The sequence below is a fragment of the Denticeps clupeoides genome, chromosome 11, assembly GCF_900700375.1.
Source record: "Denticeps clupeoides chromosome 11, fDenClu1.1, whole genome shotgun sequence".
NCBI classification, from domain to species: domain Eukaryota; kingdom Metazoa; phylum Chordata; class Actinopteri; order Clupeiformes; family Denticipitidae; genus Denticeps; species Denticeps clupeoides.
In genome coordinates, this window is record NC_041717.1 from 20,014,174 (window position 1) to 20,033,028 (window position 18,855).

An 18,855-nucleotide genomic window follows, 5' to 3' on the forward strand; every position below is an offset into this window, starting at 1 on the left:
ATCCACTACATGGACACCAACGTGACTGGAGACCTGTACGTCCACGCGTGAGCCCGTGGCTGCGGACATACCTGACCACGTCCACAGCCCCGGCGCGGACTTTAGGGTCGCTGCCCATGATGGACACGCTGGCTGCAAATGAGCCGTCAATGCTGAAGACCACACTCTCCGTGGCGCGGGGCAACACCGTCACGTAGCTATCAGCAAACGTGTGGTCCCCCCTGAGCAGGAACGAGAGACAGAGACAGGTATTAGAGGAGACAATAAGTAATGCGCTGACACTGGGTTCTTTTATACTTTTATATTTCGATTAGTCACGTGCTTTAATTACACTTAAATTTGTTTTCATAAGTTGAATATATATAAACATATATGTATTATATAGGAGACGTTTCCCATTCATTCCCATTCCTCTTCACCATCCAACTAAGGTTGCTGGGATTAACCGGCTGTGAAACCGCGGACTTGAGGGAAGGATGGATGGATCTAAAACCAGGGACATTCTCAAGTGTCAGTCAGTTTAGCATAATGCTAAAGCAAAAAACCCGAGTGGTTCAAGGGGGGAACTTTTAAATGTGTCAAAGTCCAGGCCCCAATCAAATTGGGAATCTGTGGTGAAAACCACCCAACATGAAGGAGCTGGAGCAGTTTCGCCACGAGAGAAGGGCAAAAACCCCAGTAAAGACGCAGTCGTGTCTGTAGGAGGGGCTCTCACCTGACCACCATCTTAATGGGGTAGACCCCCACGCGGAGACGCTTCTCCTCGGGAATGGTGCAGCACACGCGGCCACTGCTGCTGGTCACCTCTGTGCCAAAGTACTCCCACTCGCCCGATGGAGGCTGGGTCATGATGTGTATGTCCACCTGGAGATGGACACACAAAGTCCAGGCGCTGGCATCGGGAACTGGGCGAGGCTACAAGGTTATATCTGCCTAGTTCACATTGTTCACCTTCTCCCCAGCAAGGGTGACCATGTCCAGGGGGCCGTACATGAACCGCCCGGTCACCGTCTGCTGACCGTCCTCCGCGAACACGGCGTCATTCACGCGGTGGTTGGCCGTCACATTCTGCACACACACACACACACACACAAGTTTGTTATTTAAAGTGGTTTTAATGTCCAACCGGCTTCCGTAAACGCATTATATGATCACTTGAGTCTAGAATGTCTACGTTTTATCCACTACTTAATTTGTTGTGCATGTTGTAACCCGTTATAAATACATGTTGTCGGTCCAGTTGATCGACACTATTCTTAATAACACGGTGGTAGTAGCCAAGTGGGGGAAGTGAAGTGATTGTCACATGTGATACACAGCAGCACAGCACACAGTGCACACAGTGAAATTTGTCCTCTGCATTTAACTGAGTGATCACCCAGCCATGACAGGCACCCGGGGAGCAGTGTGTGGGGACGGTGCTTTGCTCAGTGGCACCTCAGTGCCACCTCGGCTGGTCGGGATTCGAACCGGCAACCTTCTGATTACGGGGCCGCTTCCTTAACCGCTAGGCCCCCACTGCCCAGTAACACACTCGCCTATGAACCAGAAGACCCAGGTTCAAATCCCACTTACTACCATCGTGTCCCTGAGCAAGACACTTAACCCTGAGTGTCTCCAGGGGGGGAATGTCCCTGTAACTACTGATTGTAAGTCGCTCTGGATAAGGGCGTCTGATAAATACCGTAAATGTAAAATGTGATTATGATTATGATATCAGACGGCACAGCTCACCCTGATCTTCACATGGGTCCTCTTCCGCTGCCACTTCTCCCGAGGCTTGGACGGGGTGAACTCCGACACCTCTGTTCCGTCCAGCTCCAGGATGCTGGAGCTTTCGTGCCGCATCACCTGCAGACGGGAGGGAATCGCTGACGGTTATTATCTCTTCAAACGTGCGACTGCGGTGCCGGAGTGGCAGGCCGAGCTCACCTGTCTGAGCAGGAAGGACACCACGTCCGTGGACTCCCAGTAGGAGGCGTGGAAGAGGTGAGGCAGGGCGACCGTAGGGAAGGCGGTCAGAGCGTCCGGGCAGTACAGGGCGAAGTCCAGCCGCTTGCTGCCCCACCACCGGGCCGCGACTGCGAAGGCAAGAACTCGAGTCAACGTGCGCCACCTCCGAAGCGAACCAGTGCCGTCCTGCGCGACTTCTTTTTGGTTCCCAAGGGCGCGAGTTGCTCATAAAAAAATAAAAATAAAAAAAAAAACCCACTCACCTGAATAATTTTACAATGGAAGGAAATCAGAAGCGCTTGCACGCGAGCAGCAGCGTTCGGATTTATGAATTCCGAACATTGCCACTTGGCGACGCGGTGGGAAAGTATTATTGAATTGATAAATGATTGGAAATTAGTATTCATTAGTTATCTATTAGCGTGAAACAATTGTATTGTTCTTTCTGCAAGGTTTTTGTGAATGAACGAAGATAAAGAAGGCAGGACAGAGTAAAAGTGAGCAGAATGGCGTCCATTGCTGCCGACGAGGTCCAGTTTACTCCTTGCTTCCACAGGCCTTTACCATCTGGTCCCATTGGACATCCAGCACCAGAACAAAGAGAAACGGACGCAGACAGACAGGAGGGGAGGAGATGATGTTGGTTTACTGGGGACAGCAGAATTGGTCGACTGAGCCGGGTGGAAAGTGTTAGTGTCTGATCTGTGAAGCCAGGAAAGGACGGAAACGTCCCAGCGGAGTAAAGGAGTCTACTCCAGACGGGCGTCCCGGGGGGCGAGGAGTACCTTGAGACACGTCAGGATGGGAGTCGATAGAGACCAGGTCGCACATGGCGAGGTCCAGCGAGGTGGAAACGCTCCTTTGGAACGTGGCCGGAGGGGACAGGTCCCCGTCGGGCGGCAGATCCAGCTCCAACACGACTCTGGGCGGCGGCTCGGCTTGCCGCGCCCGTGTGAGACTGAGGCCGTTGGCGGCTGCAAGGTCGGGGGCCGTTTTTGAGCGTGGCAGGGCGGCGCCACCCTCAGGCTCTCTGCGAGAGAGCGGGGGGCTCCGCAGAAAGAACTTGTGGGGCAGGGCGAGGTGAGACAACAGACTTTTTTTGGGTTTGCTAGTGCGGACCGCTTGTGCTGAGGCAGAGAGAACAAGAGACAAAACCACATAACATCACAATCTTTCAGACGGTCTGGCAAAGGGAAAATATGGTTAAGTTCCATTACACAACCTTTATTATTGACCTTGAACAAGTCTCTTCAGCTCTGACACGGTAGGATCGCTCTTTTTGGTTCTGCATCTGCACAGGTTCCAAAAACCTCTGTGGCAGCAAGTCTAGGAACCCTTGGAAGAACCTTTTTCCCCCACATACGGACCTGTAGTGCTGTGTTACGTGATATTGCGCTAAGCGTGGGTTTTGTTTGCTAGGATTTGCATAAATAGACAAAAGAATAATGAAGTATTTAATTGTTGTATCGTTTCACAATTTCTTTATAAACACAGTTTAAATGGGAGGAGTTTGATGATTGACAGCTCTCACTCATACTACGTCCTCATTCGGGACTATTTAAATAATATAATATTGCAAATGTCATTAAATGTCACTTATCGCTTGGCGCCAGTTTGAGGGGGCAGCGGTGGTCGAATGTGCCCTCTGTATTTAACCCCTGACCCGGTTCCCAGTGGCACCTTGGCGGTTCGGGATCAGAACCGACGACCTTCCGGTTATGGGTCCATTTCCTTACCTGCTAGGCCACCACTGCCCCTTTCACAGTCACTTTCATAAAACGTTCACAAAAATGTTAATTTGCTGAGAGGAAAGAACCCGGGCGGCTGGGCGAACGGTGCGATGCAGCAGACAAGCTGCAGGAACATGCACTGCGGACAGACGGGTGCTTGGGAAAAATGCAGCAGATGCCTTGCGTCGTTGCATTTTCACCCAAATCTTTGGATTAGGGAGAACACAAAGACGGGGTTCTGTCGAGCGCCAGCAGCTCGGCCTCGACTGGAGCCACCTGGTGACTGTGCAATGCTCTAGAGTATGAACCTGGATACTTGTGTCACCAACGCTGACTGGTTTTTGTTAGCTTATAGACAAAACATAGTGTACGTGAGTGCACTTTTGAAGCTAAATGACAGCAACTGTGAAATGAAATGTTGCACTGATAGATAGATAGATAGATAGATAGATAGATAGATAGATAGATAGATAGATAGATAGATAGATAGATAGATAGATAGATAGATAGATAGATAGATAGATAGATAGATAGATAGATAGATAGATAGATAGATATGAAAGCAATGGACACACTTACTGTTGGCTATGTTGGTGGCAGTGTAACTGTCTGCCATTCCTGACACTTGGCTGGCAATGCTGGCCTCACTGGCCCTCCTGTGGGCGCGGCAGAGGGGCGCGGTGAGGGGGGATGAAGGGGACGTATTGTCCACGAAGACACCACCATGAGACTGAACAACATCCGCTATTGAGCCGATAAACAAAGGACACCCCATTAGACCATCTCAGACAGACGAACATGTGCACACACAGTTGTTTTGACCAGGTGGGAACTGCGATGACAATGACACATTCATGGTCACGTTTATTAACAAGGGGAGGAAAGAAGGTCGCCGTGGGCTGGAGATCTCCTGGAGGTGCTGACACATTAGAAATGATTTGAACCTCCTTCCTAAGGCTACCCTGGGCCTTTTTTTATCTGACAATTCTTAGGAGCCTTGTATATGTGAGGCTCAAGAGTAGAGATGTAAATCAACCCAGCCATACGGGGTCGGGTTCGAGCTCAATTTCTATCATTTTGGTTGGGTCGGGATGAGCTCATGCAGTAAATGATTGGTCAGCAAACACAAACATCCAGTCTCTTTGTTTCGGTGATTGGAATTTTTTTTTCGACATTTTGTCAATTTGTTTTATTAAAGGTCCCCTGACATGAATTTCTTTTGCTTTTATATCGGCCTTGTTGGTCCCCTAATACTGTATCTGAAGTCTCTTTTCCGAAATTCAGCCGTGATGCAGAATTAGTGAAGTGAAGTGATTGAATTACAGCCACATTGATGCAGCTTCACAGTGAGATTTCCCAGGAGGTGCCGTTTCGGTGTCTGTAGCTTTAAATGCTAATGAGGAGGAGAGAGGCGGGGCGAGGAGGAGAGCGGCCTATAGAAGTGACTGGAAATGACGTCATCGACACTTCATGTTTGGAGCAGACAGGAAGTCGTGTCTGCATTTTTCCAGAAAAAATAAAATTTGCATGTTTTCAAGCCATGATGGTCGGTGGAGAGATGGGGGTGGGAAGCATGAGAAATGGGAGGGAACCTTTCCACTTCTGATGTCATAAGAGGACAAATTCCAGATCCGACCATCTGAGCTGCTGCTCTCTGAACGGTGAAGCAGATCGACCAAAATGCTCTTTGTACCTATAACCATGTCTAGCCACTGTAGGACCATAGACAGGCTAGGGGAACTCGAACTGGGCCAGTGGTGGCCTAGCGGTTAAGGAAGCGGCCCCGTAATCAGAGGGTTTCGGGTTCGAATCCCGAGCCGCCAAGGTGCCACTGAGCAAATCACCGTCCCCACCCACTGCTCCCCGGGCGCCTGTTATGTCTGCCCACTGCTCACCAAAGGTGATGGTTAAATGCAGAGGACACATTTCGTTGTGTCACCGGATGCTGTGCTGCAGTGTTTCACAATGACGATCACTTCACTTTCACTTCATATTATCTCACAAAGTGACATTTTCATAATAGGGGACCTTTAATTGTTCATTTTTAATTAAATGTTCGTTGTCCCGCACATTTCCTTTCCCTCTTTGTCTAGCACTCACAAAGAAAGTCAGGCTTTTAAAAAGCTGTACTGGTCATGTCAGGCTCGGTTCAGATTCTGCTGGGCTTCAGTCGAGTTCTCTTGGGCCGGGGCGGCCCTAACTTTTTAGGCCCGATTACAGCTCTACTCAAGAGCAAAGGGACATTAACTGTTTCTTTCCGGAGTTCATCAGGTTTTAACTTTTGGTCAAATGATGATAATGGTGGTGTGAACATTGGCTTGATTCTTCATCCAGAAGACCCCAGACCTCACTGACTTCAAAAATCAAGCAAACACAAACAAGGCAGAGATGCCTTCGCGTTGAGGACGTGATGTTCTGACCCATCGCGTACATCAAATAAAAAGAATTATGACCGAATTAAGTCAAAACAAAAAAACCCAACCAAGATCTTATATGTCAGCCAATAAATAGCATCCTTCACGATGTGTCTCAATCTGATTAACATTCATTCCCAGGCAGTGACAAAAACACTCACAAGTGCTTCATTCTGTCTTTGTATTTGTGTGTAATTTGCAGCTGATGAATTTTTACTGTAACGGACACACACACACACAAATACAAATGCGCAGGAGAAACAGGCTCCTTTAGAAACATACACAGAGGCACACAACATGCAACAAGTCCGTCCGAGGAAGGGGACCTCAAGGATGGGCTGGGATCCACACACAAACACACACACATACACACAAGCAGTACGGATGGACAGACAGGCGAGGCTACGAACACTCGAGTGAGGAGGGCGTGGGCGCCCTGAGCAGGCCGTCCTGCAAGTGGAGGACAGGAACAGGGATGCAGGTCTCACTGAAGGCCTCCGGGCAGCGGGGGGCGCTCTCCAGCAGCAGCTGGATCTGGCTCTGCACAGTCTCCACTGGGGAGGGGGTATCGGGGGTGGGGGTCACGTGGCGGTTTGGGGAGATAATGGGGTGGAGGTCACAAGACCAGGACAGGAGACAAGAAGATGGGTAAAAAAAGATAAGTACAGATAAGTAAAAAAAAAAAAAAAAGTAGCCATGTGCGGGGGAAAAGAGGAAAACGTAAGACGTCCACAGTCCACAGAATACCACAGCGATATTTATCATTTATCGGACCAAGTAACACACAACGATGCCGCAGAGATGAGTGCAAAGCTTCAGGATGTGGACAAAGTCTGATACAAAATAGCCAATATTCTAATATTTTATGTGGCTGGGTGAAATGGACAGATATCTTCAAAATAACGTCTTTCTGAAATTTCCAGAATCCTGATAAACGTTTTCCTACACAGCCACTAATTTAAACTGGAAGATTACATGAATGTTAGTAGTAGCCTAGTGGGTAACACGCTCGCCTATGAACCAGAAGACCCAGGTTCAAATCCCACTTAATACCATCGTGTCCCTGAGCAAGACACTTAACCCTGAGTCTCTAGGGGGGGGGGACTGTCCCTGTCATTACGGATTGTTAGTCGCTCTGGATAAGGATAAATGCCGTAAATGTATAAATGCCAATGAATGTTCATGTTGTGTTAATGTCATTTTATGTAGGAGCAGTTCGACAGTGAAAAGCACCCGAGATGAAGCTGTACCATCGAATCCTCACCCTCACGCACGATCACAAACTTGCGCCTGAAGTGTTGAATCAACATTTTTTTTTCCCCGCTTGTCTCCATTATAGATGCTGACTCTTCTGGCCCTATACGCGTCGCACAAACTATCGTCCAAAGATAGACACACCAACCGGATTCCCTTTTCTATGTCTGTTTATATGTGTTTCTAAGACCCATCCAAGGCATCAATTATTTCTGTGTGTGTGTGTGTGTGTGTGTGTGTGTGGAGGCTGGCCCACTCACCCAGCAGGGCCGAATTACCATCCCCCAGAGGAAAGCGCTGGTACCGGGGTACGCTGATCGGGGGCAGCAGGTGGAACTTCTTCTCCAGGAGGGGCTCCAGCCGAGAGGCCGAGGGGTCGGCGGGGTGGAAGAGGTTGTATACCTGCTGGCATGCAGGGCGGTGCTGGGCCACTGGCCGGGCACGTGCGGGAGGGGGAGAAGGACAGCAGAGTTTAGATGACCAACAGAGGAAAGTGGAAGGAAGAACAGAGCAAGAAAAGAACCTTTACCATCCAGGGCAGGCACGGCGGTCTTCCTCAGGGCGAGCACCAGGCCGAGTGGCGAGCCGAACAGGAAGAAGTCAGACACGTCGAAGTCAAACTTTCCCAGGGCGCCGCCTTCCAGCATGGTGCTGTTGCTGGACCTGCGTGAGCCAGTCTCGGCTCGCAACACGCTGCTGCGGAGGCTACAAGCACGTACAGTTCATTAGTTAACATGTTCTAACCCACAATTACTCTCACTGACTACCATCGTGTTCCTGAGCAGGACACTTAACCCTGAGTGTCTCCAGGGGGGGACTGTCCCTGTAACTATTGACTGTAAGTCGCTCTGGACAAGGGCGTCTGGTAAATGCCGTAAATGTGGATGTGGACAATTCTGCATCAGTGCAGTGCAGTACATAATCGATTGTATCATGACGATGCTTGGTGATTTTCTGGCGGCGGTATAAAAACTGGAATTAAAAAGCAGTGTCAGGATCCGGTCCGAAATGGGGGTTACTCCGGTCCGGGTCAGGATCAGGATCCGGACCGGAGTTTCATTGTTGTCCTGTGTAATGTTCCCTAATCGTTTTCACCTGTGTCAAATGTATAAAGCTGCCCTGTTTGTTTCTGTCCGCTGTCAGGTCTTTGAAGTTATGTTCCGTGTTCACTAGTGTCTTCGTCTCGGATGTCTCCCCTGTCTTGTGGTTCACCATTAAACCCCTGTTCCGTGATGGCAGGTGAAAGCGTCCTCCATTCCTCGTCATTCCTCGTCACTCTTCGTCCTCCTCTACGTTCACCCGCCGCGTCATGCCCGCATGGACGTGACAAGCAGTGCCGACAGTGACTGTGGCGGCCTGATCTGATTACAGCGCCGCTCCAGGCAGGAGTTCGGCCTTGTCTGCACACTTTTCTTTTTTTCGCTGCATTTGATTCGCTTGCCATTTCACTGGCGTTTGCTTCATGCTGCTTAACAGTGCTTATCGTTTGTCGACTGAACGCTGGTTCTGAACACTGGTTCCGTGTGGTCGCTTGAATTAGCTCCAATGAGCAGAAAAATGGTCGACGTTCAATTCCCGCTCACCTGACGCCATGGACGCCAAAAAAAAACGTCTTGTTAAGCTCTCGCCTCACTGACCTATTTGAAAACATAATGTGAAGTAATGTATAGCATGACTGATAGCATACATCGTGATGCATCGATAATCGAGGCATCGACAATCACGATCGAATCGAATCGTTAGACCAGCGGCTCTCAAACTTGATTGGATTATTCCCCCGCTTGCCAGGAAGAAAGGTGGAGTGAATGATGGGTCTCAGGTTGCTCGAAGCAAAAAGCCTAGTAGCCTAGTGGGAACCAGAAGACCCGGGTTCAAATCCCTCTTACTATCATCGTGTCCCTGAGCAAGACACTTAACCCTGAGTGTCTCCAGAGGGGGACTGTCCCTGTAACTAGTGGTTGTAAGTCGCTCTGGATAAGGGCGTCTGGTAAATGCTGTAAATGTAAATGCAAAGCAAAAGAAAAAAAACGTATGAACTTTTCATACGCCAGTCGGTCAAATCAGTCGTGTGCTTGTGCCGAGTTCAGTTGGCTGAGAGGAAATGATTGGTTGCCGCTCCTGTGCTCCCTGCGTGGCAGACGCTGAAACTCCTGGTATAATCCAAATGTGCTTCGCATCACAAATTTCAAAATCATCTAAAACATAACAGACCACAGAACCAATTTTTCCAGAGCTACGTAGCCGTGGCATGACTGCTTGCTAGTTATCTGTATGATGCAGAGGAGGAACTAGCCACCCACTCCGCCCTTTTGGACTCCGCCCCAGGAGATCTTTACTTAACGAGGTGCCCGCACCTGGACAGGAAGTCCTGGTGATGTTTGATGGTGTCCAGCTCGTACGTGGAAGAGTCGCTCCTCTTACGCGCGGACTGCTTGGGCTCGTCCGCTCCTCCGCCGCGGGGGATGTCGATGTTGCTGCGACTCAGGTGCCTGCTGCCTTCCAGAGACAGAGACGGCGACGGCGGCCCAGGGTCGCAGTTAATCACGATGCCTGGCGAGAGCAGCTCCGGGTCCTGGAGGTTACAGCACACGCAGTTCGCCGCGTGGACACGGTGGGACCGGACCCGCGGTCAAAGTTGACTCACCTGGACGCTGGCCAGGCTGCCACGACGGCTGCTATTCGGACTCTCACACGCCGTCTGCGCACTGCTGCACAAAGCGTCGAAGCCCAGGATTCCTCCGACACAGTCTCCTATTACACACACCTACGCACACGACCAACGCTTGGATGAAAACCAAAACTGTCTCTCGAAACGTCTGACGCCATTCTACTAAACACGCGCGCACACTTGCCTGTCCTGAGAACGTGGCCCCGTCGAGGGACCTGATGAAGTCGCCGTACACCTGGTTGGCCCGCGTGATGACCGTTGCCACGGCGTCCTGGTACTGGGGGGCAGAGGTGGCCAACAGGGGCAAGGCAGCCAGGGGGATGTGGTCCTGGCTGCTGCTGAGACAGCCCTCGTCGTAACTGTAGGGGCTGAGACTACAGGACACACGCTAGAGTTAGTCCCACTGCTGCTGGGGACGTCTGTGTGTGTGTGTATGTAGCACATGTGTATAGTTGGTAGGGGCACGTGTGTGTGTGTTTTATGTGCAGACTGTGGAGCCACTCTCACTTGGACACCAGGGAGAAGGCCTCAGCACAGATGGCCGGGCAGGGCACCAGGCGTATGGCGATGCGGCCGAGCGCCGAGGGGTAGTGAACGCGCATGACGGAGTCGAACGCCCCCGCCAGCGTGTTCACGTCCGCCTGCTTGGAGCTCTGCTCGCCCCCGCCGGAGTCCAGGATGTTCCCGCCGTGCAGCACCAGGACCAGCACGTGAGTGCCGCAGGACTGCGAGCGCTGCTGGGCGGAGCCGTCCTGCAAGGCAGACAGGAAGATTCACACTAATCTACACCTGGACTAGCGAGAAAACCCGCCGCAATATCGGAAAAAACATCTACACTATCCAAACTAGCTATCATTAGCTGCTAACTGTACACATGCTGACATTTAGGGTGACCAGATGACCGGCATTTCCACTCTTTAAATAAGAAGAGAAAAAAGCAGTGAGATATGTTTATTGGCTCTATAGTAGCATCAATTAGGCCTTTATTAGTTATCAATCGCACATTTTGCCGAGATTCTTCTCGCCCAAGGCACCAATCGGGCTAGGACCGTCCTGGTCTCACTCTCTTCTCGTCACTGCCAATCCAACGTTTTTGTCTATCTGGAAACTAAATCTGTTCAAACAACGGTGAACAACAACTCAGGGGTGCGCGGTTCACAGAGTGATCCGTTCGTTCAAACGAACGAATCTCTTGAGGAAGTGGTTCAATTCAGTACATTCCCTTAAAAGATTCGTTTACTCCTGCGCTCCCAGTACAACAGACGTTACTGGTTTCCTGTTCAATCAGATACCAAGTAAAATGCACGATAGTGACACTTTACGCAAGCACTGTGTTTGGAAAATCTAGGGTTAGGGTATATGTCCTGCGGCACCGTGGGGTTTTTTTCTTGGGTGCCGAGGGGCCATTTCACCAAACAGGCTGGGACCGCCCCCATCTGTAGCATGTTGGAACGCGGTGCAGAAAGTATCGATACCGTTGTGCTATGCATTGATCCGGTGCTGAGCTCACACGTCCCTACAACACACACAAACTCCCTCAAGATCTTGTCTACGCATAAGTGTTAGCAAGCACCAAAAAATATTAGTAATCATTTAGTCAGCCCTAATCAAACAGCGGTTTTCTTTATGGCCTAACTGGTATAAAAAAGGGTGGCGTTAAGCATGCTTGGACATACAGCTGGTCACCCTATAACCATCAGCGGTGGCCTTTGCTAATGTTAATGCTCCGTATGAACAGTATTTCTGTCACGTTCTTCCAGTCACAGGTCTGGAGGTGTGAATTTGCTTGGAACGGATTCTGAACTTTTACACTCCCACAGCAGCACAGCAACAAACAGAATCCCGGCCTGCTAACAGCACCATCCGCCGCATTGCTTCCGAATTGGCCGCAAATGCCTACCTGTTGACACGCTTCCGTGGAAAAGGCGCGTGAGCTGTTCGTTGGATCACGCACGGCAGCCATGCGCTGCCGTGGAACGCGGAACGCGGAGCAATACAAGAATGCTGACATGACACACAGGGGCAGTGGTGGCCTAGCGTTTAAGGAAGCGGACCCGTAATCAGAAGGTTGATTGTTCGAATCCCGATCTGCCAAGGTGCCACTGAGGTGCCACTGAGCAAAGCACCGTCCCCACACACTGCTCCCCGGGCGCCTGTCATGGCTGCCCACTGCTCACTCAGGGTGATGGGTTAAATGCAGAGGACAAATTTCACTGTGTGCACCGTGTGCTGTGCTGCTGTGTATCACATGTGACAATCACTTCACCTCTTGGACACATAGACTGGGTGATCGCTCCGATTCGGACACAGGGAGAGAACCAGCAAAAGGGCCGTTTGGGAAAAGGGAACGAAGACAGGCGAAAGGGGAAAAGGAAGGGCGAGGGTTAGTGGCGGGTCTGGGCTTCCGCGTGCTCTTTACTCTTGGGTCTCCGACACGGGATGCACGAGCACAAACAGGATTCTGTTCCAGCAGTGGAAATGTGGGACCCAAACGCTCGAGGCACGTTGTTACTTCGATCAGCGCCGTGGGCCTGCGGCGTGGCGTTGTGCACGCAGGCCCTTTTTCGGTCGAGCGAGGTTCCGAAATAGAAGCCACCACCGCTGTTCGGAGTAAGGGACGTCGGCCAGGGGGGGCCGACCGGGAGCTTTGCGACCCACATCTGAGCAGCCGGAGCAGAGCCCGCAGGTTACTTACTGATGGGTGCCTGGTCACCAAGATGGTGGGGATGGGAGCTGTGCCACGCATCTACAGCAAGTGCAAAGGGGACAGAAAGACTACAGGAGTGATTTTACAGCTTCTCGCGGTGCCACCGTCCGGAAAAATGGAAAAAAACACGTTTCAGATACAACATCCTGCTGAAATAAAATGGCGAAAATAAAGGAGAGAATGTCTCTGCACATCCCTTACAGAGGTCCTGTACTGTACTAGAAGCCTTTAACTGTCACTTTCACAGCACGTTGCATTCTGCCCTTGACTGTACCATCCTGCGGTTAAGCACTGACCGTCTGGAAACACTTGTTCTACACTTCTTATCTAAATACAGTACAGGCCAAAAGTTTGGACACCTTCTCATTCGATGTGTTTTCTTTATCTTCATGACCATTTACGTTGGTAGATTCTCACTGAAGGCATCAAAACTATGAATGAACACATGTGGAGTTATGTACTTAATAAAAAGTGGAGACCTGACCTCCACAGTCACCGGACCTGAACCCAATCCAGATGGTTTGGGGTGAGCTGGACCAACAAGTGCTAAACACCTCTGGGAACTCCTTCAAGACTGTTGGAGAACCATTTCAGGTGACGACCTCTTGAAGCTCATCGAGAGAATGCCAAGAGTGTGCAAAGCAGTAATCAGAGCAAAGAAACTAGAATATAAAACATGTTTTCACTTATTTCACCTTTTTTTGTTAAGTACATAACTCCACATGTGTTCATTCATAGTTTTGATGCCTTCAGTGAGAATCTACCAACGTAAATGGTCATGAAAATAAAGAAAACATTGAATGAGAAGGTGTGTCCAAACTTTTGGCCTGTACTGTACATGCTGATACATGAAACAGCCTAGATGTTTGGACCCACCCTTGGATTTGTATGCTTCTTTTAATTAAAATGTGTTTTAAATAATTGCTGGAAAAGAAGATGCTATGATGCCTGCTGTGAACATGTATGAAGTAGAACTTGTCCTTGTTGGAAGTCTGCACCGTATTTGTTGATTTTTATTGATAAAGTCAAACAGCAGCGACAAACTTCCAGCCAAGAATCTTTCTCCATGGGAACAAATAGTGAAGCTCGCCATTTACACTTTAGTAGTATGCAGTATGCTTGAGCTCAAACCCCGGGGCACACCTACCTCATCCAGCCTCTCTTCACTGGCTGCTCTTGTGTAGTCCACTGTCATTTCAAGCTCACCTATGAAACAAGCCATTTAATACATTTATATAACACCAGACATCTTGAAACGCCAGAAAGCGCACAACATACCGGTCGTCTCCTCGCTGGCCTCAATCTTGTCCATGAGATCATTGGAGTTCCATTTGTCCATTTCTTTGGGAAAGATGTCCTCACTGTCAGAAAGGTCCTCTGAAGAAGAAGAAGAAGAAGGGGAAAAAAAACGAATTCATCAGACTTGCGGGTTCCGAACAGTCAAGGTGCCATGAGGTCCCCATGAGTGGCCGCCCACTGCTCACCGTGGTGATGGGTTAGAAGCAGAGGACACACTGCCCAGACCGATCCCTGGTGTTACCTCATCCAACTAGTTACCCAGTGGCCAGCAATAACCTCAGTTGCTATTTGCTGAGGAGTTGACTATTAATTGATTATCGTCACAGTATATTTTAATGCCTCTTGACCCAGAAGCCTAGAATTCTCATTCTCCTGATCACATAAAATTTCATTATATTTATATTGAGTTCTATTTCTAGGCTACTAGGGCAAATACATATATATATATATGACCTACACAAGATAGTCGTTTGCAGAAAGAACATCAGATAGAATGCAGCTCTCTTACTGTAACTTCAGATTACCAGGGCATTATCAGATGCCACCAGCATAAAGTGAAGTGACTGCGACTAAGCAGAGAGGCAAGTTGTGATTTTTATTTTTATAGCAGGAATGACACGTTCATTTACAGTATTTCCTTTAAAGTGCAAAGAAAGTGTTCATTTCAGATAAATCCTTCTGAATTATCTAGATTTCAATAGATCCCAAAGTTCCATATTCTTTACCTAAACCTCAAAATTAATATTTTCAACAAATGACATCCTGACCAAACAAAACATTTTAAGTACGAGGGTCAACTGGTGTTTAAAAAACCCATATGCAGATTAGCCAGTGAAAGCTTTAATCCACGGTTCCTGTAGGCACTGGTGAGGAGAAGGTACTCTCAGGGTTCTTCAAGGTCAGGGTCAGGTGTGGTCTGGCCAGTCAGCACCATCACGGTTGGCATATGGATCATTTTTGTTGTTCGGTGTTCTCAGAACAAACCGCTATGTGCACAACTTCTGCCTTTCGTCATCTGTTCCAACAGTCCCATGCAGGAAAGCGTGACACAGCATGATTCCAAAGGAAGAACGAGGCTCTTGTAGACTGATGTTGCCCCCAACACACGAACGTGGTGCAGGGGTCCCGGTGCATTATTCATCATTAAACCATATGGAAAGCATATATAAGGTCAGATTCCATAGGAAAGTGGACTACTGAAAGTAGTGGGAATTCAGTGCAATTTTCTAATAGACATTCTTCAATTTACGGATCTCTGTGGCTTGCAAGATGTTTGTTTGGAAGGAAAAAAGTCTGGTTTTATTTTTTATTATAAAGCCCAATCATGATTAAAGGTACAGTACAGGCCAAAAGTTTGGACCCACCTTCTCATTCAATGGGTTTTCTTCATTTTCATGACCACTTATATTGGTAGATTCGTAACCTGAAATGCTTCTCCAACAGTCTTGAAGGTGTTTAGCACTTGTTGGTCCAGCTCACCCCAAACCATCTGGACTGATTTCAGGTCCGGTGACTGTGGAGGCCAGGTCTCCACTTTTTGTTAAGTACATAACTCCACATGTGTTCATTCATAGTTTTGATGCCTTCAGTGAGAATCTACCAACGTAAATGGTCATGAAAAGAAAGAATGAGAATGTTGAATGAGAAGGTGTGTCCAAAATTTTGGTCTGTATTGTATGTGTGGAGGGTGATTGAATACGTCAGAGAGCTAAGAGTGACTAGAAGTTGCGTGGAATGTTGAAGAAAGGTCTGTGTGTGTGTGTGTGTGTGTGTGTGTGGATCCTAGGGACAGTTGCGGATACACCGGTCAGGCTGGTAAGGCAGAGATGCATCAGCTACGTTTGTTTGCGGGCGCCTCCACGACCAGGATTCACCGGCTGCCTGGGTGTAAGATGCGGCCGAGGTAAATCCAACATCGCAGATGCCGAACACGTTCGGTACCCACCTGCCTCCGTCTGCAGCAGCGTCCCCGACGGCAAGGCGAGAGTTAATGATTAACCGGCGGATTATACGCCAATGAAACAATTCAATTATTTCACTGTGTCTACTGGCACCGCAATCCTTCAAGACAAATGGGATTTAAATTAACTTCCCACAACGGAATTAATAGCAGCAGCAATGCCTTCGTCGATTTAGAAGTGATTACGTTATTACAGCGCTGTCTTATAAACCATTTATACCCCTTTTACAACATAAAAGGCCAATATATATTCATACTACATCACTGAATTAATGAATTGATGGCCTGTACGTGCCAGTATGTTATATAATGAACATAGTGTGGATTAGTTGTGTACTTGAGTGTCTTATTTAAAACACGTGGCAAAAGATGGCACAGGAGTCGATTAAAACGCAACAAGGACTGCTGTTAGAACGCTCTTCCAGCAGAGCAAACAGTTGGTCTGGTTTTATTAGCATGTCCATTCCACATCTGCATGTGTTAAGACAGGCACGTTCCAGAACAGCAGATGCCGCCCGGTTACTGCCGCTGAAGGCCCAAAGCATGCTGGGCATCTGCCGGGTAGCCTAAGAACTGATCTGCGCCAGGAAGACACGGAAGGCAGGGCAAAGGTCAGAGGTCAGGCAGCAGAAGCAGGTAAAGCTGGCAGTGAACGTTTGGAACATATTATTAAGACAAAAAAAAAATAGACAACAGTGGCATCACGCTCTTGCTGAATATGTAGTAGAAGCCATGTTTTATACTTGTATACAGAGAGCCCCCTGGAATATATGTGAAATACTCACACATTATGGACAATATGACATGCTGACGATATAAAATAAGCATTTTAGAATGGTATGATATTAATTACCCTTAAATGGTTTAATATTCAACAAGGCAGACCCACAGTTGTCCATACTCCAATCCCCCCACCCCTTTTGGGGACCACTGCCAAATACTGATAATCTATCCAATAAATTTATAAGATTTATCTTATATATTACTCATATAGAGGCCTGCAGACTTCCTGTCCTGTCAAGTTTGTTCCTTGTATTTCCACATGGTACATAAAATGCATTGATTTAGCATGAAACATCAAAGAAATGCCTCAGAAAAGCTTTATAAAGACACACACATAAACCTGCACATATATGTATTCTGACCATGGGCGTCGAAGAACTCCTCGTCAGAGCTGTCATCCGAGTCCCGGGCGATGCTCTGCATCCTCCATTCAGAGATGCTGTGGCGAGATGGGCTTGCTGCAACACACACAGATCACAGGCAGGTAGGTGATCAGAGATTTTTTTATCCGTAAACCTCCGCTTACTGAGGAACTCTGGGACAGGCCGGCCCTGACAAATTTGATTTTTCTGTTTCGCCCCCTCCCTGCACCCAGGGACGCCTGTAGCCTCATAGGAAAGTTGCGTTTCATTATTATCATTACTCCTAATACTTAATAGGCTTTGCTTAGCAAGTAAATGCATGTGTTCTTCTTCTTTTTTATTAAGACAGATTAACACCAACTAGTTTTAAGAAGAGTGGAATGTCACACTTATTTCCTCCATCTGTGGCCCCCCTGGAAGGGTGCTACCGTTAGCATTTGCATCACTTCGCTTTCATATTTGCACTGGGAGATTGAAATGAAATGAAAAAATGGCAATTTTTCTCTCACCTCCTCTCTTTGATGAGCGTGACGATCTGGAGGAGGTGGACCACTGCTTGGTGAGGCCCCCGCGGGCTTGCAGCGAGTCGGGCGTCGGCCCCAGCTCCTCCCCCAGGGTCTCCTGGGCCTCCAGGCCTCGCTCTGGCGCAGAGCCCAGGCCCCCGTTGGCCTCGGTGGCCTCTTCAGCGCAGGAGAACTGGGCCATCTTCTGGGCCAGGGCCAGCTGCGTCTCCAACTCCAGCTGCCGGATGTCCTCCATGGTCAAGCCATACCACTCGTCCTGCCAGCACCACGCCTGTCGATGGGCCCGCACCATCACCTTGCGTAGGCCTGAGGGAATGCACGTAAATGCATTACAGGGACATTCTCTCATTACAGGGACATTGATTCTTTCCTTATTTCACCTACAACACCAGTGCCTTCACACCAAACATGCACAACTTTAGCAAGTAGATCAAATGTTTTAGGACTTTTATATGCCTTAACTTCAGGTGTAGTCATGGATGCTCACACATGTTTGTCTTGTGAAGACAGTTATATGGGGAAATTTATAATTGCATGTCTACAAAACAAGACTTTTCCAATTTCCTAGTGAGGACTTAGTGGGGACGTTTTCATGAACTTGCAAGAACACTCAAAACACTGGCGCACACACACTTGCACGCAGAAACAGGCTCTAGCGCGCGCGCACACACACACACACACACAAACACACACTCACCGACGTCGTGAATGAAGCGCTCGATCTTGGACTGCATCCCCCAGTAGCGGAACTCCACTTTGCAGAGCTTGTAGGCGCACATGATGGGGGCCTTGGGGGCGGGGTTGTCAGTGTACTCCTCGATCCAGTCGTCCGTCAGTGGTCCCCGCTGCGTCTTTGCCGAGCGGTAGACCCGGGGGTCCTCTTCTGGCTTGTACTCATGAGGGGGGATTGGATCCTTCACTATGTCTATGGGGTCTGGTAAAAAAAAAAAAAATGACGTTACCCCTTTCATATGCTTGTTTTTTCCAGATATGTCCAATGCTGAAACATACATAGATATTTTGGTCTAATATGACAGATAATTAGCTGGATAATACAGCAGATGGGGGGTATTACTAGTTAGCAAAATCTTGATACACTAACAGAATCATTAAATGTCTCAGCAGCTCTGCGCACCTCACTGTGTTCTTTGCTTTAACACACCCGACCGTGCTCGCGGCACTCAATCGATTGTTTGTGTCA

The 18,855-nt window shown here is 48.7% G+C and overlaps 1 protein-coding gene across 5 annotated transcripts in view; it reads right to left on the reverse strand.

Annotated features, from left to right (window-relative positions):
• LOC114799200 (membrane-associated phosphatidylinositol transfer protein 2-like) overlaps nucleotides 1-18,855 on the reverse strand; it is a 54,453-nt gene that overhangs the window by 4,907 nt on the left and 30,691 nt on the right. Inside the window, exons 5-24 of one of the 5 annotated variants that reach the window (XM_028995605.1) lie at nucleotides 18,352-18,588; nucleotides 17,640-17,960; nucleotides 17,131-17,226; nucleotides 14,005-14,103; nucleotides 13,874-13,932; nucleotides 12,715-12,765; nucleotides 10,527-10,771; nucleotides 10,204-10,393; nucleotides 9,996-10,115; nucleotides 9,706-9,923; nucleotides 7,881-8,056; nucleotides 7,612-7,782; nucleotides 6,508-6,651; nucleotides 4,263-4,427; nucleotides 2,739-3,080; nucleotides 1,933-2,081; nucleotides 1,735-1,851; nucleotides 952-1,068; nucleotides 716-864; nucleotides 72-221 (exon numbers count right to left, since the gene is read on the reverse strand). In XM_028995605.1, coding sequence (XP_028851438.1) covers nucleotides 72-221; nucleotides 716-864; nucleotides 952-1,068; nucleotides 1,735-1,851; nucleotides 1,933-2,081; nucleotides 2,739-3,080; nucleotides 4,263-4,427; nucleotides 6,508-6,651; nucleotides 7,612-7,782; nucleotides 7,881-8,056; nucleotides 9,706-9,923; nucleotides 9,996-10,115; nucleotides 10,204-10,393; nucleotides 10,527-10,771; nucleotides 12,715-12,765; nucleotides 13,874-13,932; nucleotides 14,005-14,103; nucleotides 17,131-17,226; nucleotides 17,640-17,960; nucleotides 18,352-18,588 — 3,316 coding nt within the window. The remainder of the gene's footprint in view (nucleotides 1-71; nucleotides 222-715; nucleotides 865-951; nucleotides 1,069-1,734; nucleotides 1,852-1,932; nucleotides 2,082-2,738; nucleotides 3,081-4,262; nucleotides 4,428-6,507; nucleotides 6,652-7,611; nucleotides 7,783-7,880; nucleotides 8,057-9,705; nucleotides 9,924-9,995; nucleotides 10,116-10,203; nucleotides 10,394-10,526; nucleotides 10,772-12,714; nucleotides 12,766-13,873; nucleotides 13,933-14,004; nucleotides 14,104-17,130; nucleotides 17,227-17,639; nucleotides 17,961-18,351; nucleotides 18,589-18,855) is intronic. The other 4 variants (XM_028995606.1, XM_028995607.1, XM_028995609.1 and 1 more) reach the window with 4 other exon arrangements.